This window comes from Manacus vitellinus, unplaced genomic scaffold (genome assembly GCF_001715985.3).
Source record: "Manacus vitellinus isolate BGI_N305 unplaced genomic scaffold, ASM171598v3 scaffold_25_pilon, whole genome shotgun sequence".
Classification (NCBI taxonomy): domain Eukaryota; kingdom Metazoa; phylum Chordata; class Aves; order Passeriformes; family Pipridae; genus Manacus; species Manacus vitellinus.
In genome coordinates this window covers 11,474,936-11,478,474 of record NW_021939882.1, presented here as the reverse complement: position 1 = coordinate 11,478,474, position 3,539 = coordinate 11,474,936, and the positions used below count along the sequence as shown (strand labels likewise).

At 50.7% G+C, this 3,539-nt stretch overlaps 1 protein-coding gene across 2 annotated transcripts in view; it reads right to left on the bottom strand.

The window, feature by feature from the left end:
* SIL1 (SIL1 nucleotide exchange factor) overlaps positions 1-3,539 on the bottom strand; it is a 96,201-nt gene that overhangs the window by 75,121 nt on the left and 17,541 nt on the right. For both annotated transcript variants that reach the window (XM_029960296.1, XM_029960297.1), the window contains one exon: positions 727-840. In XM_029960296.1, coding sequence (XP_029816156.1) covers positions 727-840 — 114 coding nt within the window. The remainder of the gene's footprint in view (positions 1-726; positions 841-3,539) is intronic.

Here is a 3,539-nt window from a genome sequence, read left to right as displayed (position 1 = left end):
CCAGAACTGGACACAGCCCTGGAGGGGCCTCAGCAGGGCCAGCACAGGGACAGTCCCTGCCCTGGCCCTGCTGCCACACCATGGCTGGTACAAAAGTCATTACATGACTCCAGGTGGGCCTGAGGCACTGACCTACAGTGCCTACACTGTGATCTGTCCCTTGATTTGCTCTGGGTAACAGCCCAGCCCCCACAGAGCTGCATCCAAAACCAACAGCCCAGAAAGCTGCAGTGCAAGAGCAGGAGTGTCCAGGGACATGGGATCTGGTAGTCCCCTCTGTCAGTGCTCTGGGGGTACCCCCTAGTTTAAACCACAGTATTAATTAGATGAAAAAACCACCACACTCTACTGCTTGAGCTTCCTTGAGGGAGCTCTCCTGGGGACTGGCACCCAGGGCTCAGCAGCAGGATCCAACCTGGGGAGCTTCACACTCAGTACACGTGCAAAGGGGCAGACAGACCCCACTCACCTCAACTGCAGCTTCCAGACCAAGTACCAAAATCCATGCATGTGGCACCTGAGGACCTGAGAGGATGCTCTCCTAAGCCTGACTCACCTGTGGTGACTCAACAGATGCACAGCCAGGAACCTAATTGAAGCCACCCCTTCCTGTCTCTTAGAGGTGATTCACCAACCATTGCAGCACCCTCCTGGGCTCTAGAGAAGGCTGTCACCCCACCACAGACCCTACTGGCACAGCTCCCAGCCAGAGCAGCCAACACTTACAGGAACTCTGTCGCTCAGGCTTGACCAGGAGAACAGCACAGACACCAGCAGCACCAGCAGGTTGACTCTGGCAGCAGTGGAGAGGAGACCGGCCCAGTGAGACATTGTACCAGCCTGAAATGCAAAGGAAAACAAACCCAACAGTACTTTATTCCTTGTTTTCACAGGCTCCAGGACTCTTTACACAACACTTTGCAACACAGCATGGGATCAGGGGTGTGACACTGCTGGAAGCAGAACACCTCGAGGTGTGAGCACACGGGTCCTGTTGGGGGCAGCTGGTCTCACTGCTAATGGGGTTAGTGACAGGTAATGCCAAAGTAGCTCATAGTGACCCCACAGGGGCTTATATCTCTCCTGGAAAATATGAAGAGACCTGCAAGACTTGTTTGAAATCACTGTGTTAGTGCCATGTACGACAACTACAGGGGAAAATAAAAATCAGTGCAATCCTGCGAGGGCTTTTTCTGCCTGTGCCTCTTTTTAATCACAGAAGTCACTGCATTAATTCAAATTAAACAAAACGACCAGCTGTCCAAGGATCAGGGGTTTATCTAATCCATATGTAGGTTTTTCTTAAGGAAAACAACATTTTGTGGAGGTCAACAAGGTTTACTTGGAGGTTCCTGCAGCACAAGGCTTTCCCTGCTGCTCAGAGCACCAGCTCACCCAAACCATGAGCTCAGGAGCTGGCTCTGACCACGCTTACAGGGCACCACGGAGCAGCCCCGTGGCACAGAACCACCCTGACCCACCACAGACCTCCTGCTGAACTAGGGAGGGGGGAAAATGAAGGGTCCTGCTCTCGTGGGTGCCAGTGCCCTGGTTCAGAGCTCGTGTCCCCAGCCCTGCGTGTGTAACCACACACGTGTGTCCCCACTGCCTGGCAACACGAGGCTCTGAACCCACTTCCAGCCTCCAGCTCGCTGCTGGGGTAGGGAACGAGCAGCCTGCCAGCACACAGCCTGCACAAGTATTTCCTTTGATTGGCTCTAAATTTACACGCTGCTAAATTAAACTAAATGAGGTCTTTTGAAAGAAGATGGGACTGATTAGTTCCGTTCAAACACTCCTTCATTACTCATCCCTCCATCAAGTCTGCTCCTACTCCTATCCAGGTTTTAAAGAATTTCCTCCCATGCATGCAGTCCGAAATATCCTTCTTGCTCTCTGCTGTCCATCAGGATGGCACATCACATTGCACACTTCTCCCTCCTCAAAGCAACCATGTCCTGTTCCACAAGGCAGAAAATGTGCTCACAGGAGCACCCAACACCAGCTCCAGCCACCAAAGAGCCTCTGCCCCCAGAGCCCTTCAGGAACATCGAGGGAGAAGCTCCTCTCCTTCCACCCCTTCACTGCTCTCTTGTCTCCCCACTCCATTATGTTATTTCTTCTCCTCCTAATTGGTTTTTGCCAAAAAAGAGAAGAAAAGGCAAACCACCACATCACAGTGGTCAATGGTGGACATGAGAAACAGAGCAGGGAGCACAGATAATACATCTGATGTACTTCTGCATATTCCAAAAACTCCTGACTCAGGGTCTTCCTGAACAGCAGCCTCTATCTCTGAGCTCAAATCCACATCAACTGGATTTTCCCAATTAATTGTTTTTGGAGCAGATCTGGACTTCTGGCACTCACAGTATCCCTGAGCAATGAGTTCCCCTGCTTAACTCACACCCTGCAGGAAAGCATCACTTCGCATTTCCTCCTTCAGTGTCTCCTCCTTTCTAAAGGGTCAAAGAACCACCTCAGGAACCCATAAGCCCTTCTTAAACTACAGCTAGAGTAGAAGAAAAGCTCTCCATTTTCAGAAGACAGGTAGAGACAACCTGTGGCCAAAGCCTCCATCTCTGTCCTGGACGCTGCCAAGCACGATCAGGCTGTAACCAACACCCAGGCTCCTGAGCTGGAACACCTGGAGCAGGATTCATGGCCCCAAACTCCATCTGCTCCCAGAAGACCTTGATCTTCATCCCCTTTTGGTCAATGCCACAGTCATGACCTCAGTCTCAGGGTGACCACAAAATAATTTCCCCTCATGTCAGAACAAACTGCTGCTTTTTGCACAGGAAAAAGGTTTGGGGTTGGTTTGGTTTTGTTTCTTTTTTTTTTTTTTAGTTACAAAACAAGCAGCGAAACTGGGATAATGAAAAATAGATGTATGCCTCAAACTTTACCTGCAAGCCTGGAAATAAAAAGAAAAAAGAAATCCAACAAAGCAGTGGCTGAAAGCAAACGCACACTCCCATAAAAATAGAGCTCACGTGTACCGAGGAGGCTGGTGGCAAATGACAGCACAGCCTCTTCCAAGCCTCCAGCCTCCTGCCTGCCTGGCAAATGACATCTGCACAACAATTAGCACTTTGCTTCAGTCCCAGGTACACAGGAGGAGCCAGCATGTGCAACACGGGGCTCTGAAGCTCCTGGAGAGAAGCCTGGGCAGGCTGACATCTCATTACAAGACAGATGCACACAGAGGGCATGGGAGGATTCCCACATGGAATGTTCTGTGGATACAATGCATTTTTGGGAACAACCCCTGCAGCTTGCAAAGAAGAAAGGGTGGTCATGGCGACCCCACCTGCACAGGGAGCATTTGCTCTGATTTAAGGACATCATTTGAGGATCCAGCTGTACCCACCTACAGGTGCAACTGGGCAGCACCAGAACTGCAACAGGAAGGCCACAAACTCCTCTTGTGCAGAGTGGGATTTTTTCCTAATAATCATCTTTTCACAGAATCCCAGAATATGCTGAGTTGGAAGGGACCCACAAGGATCATCCAGTCCAACCCCTGGCCCTGCACA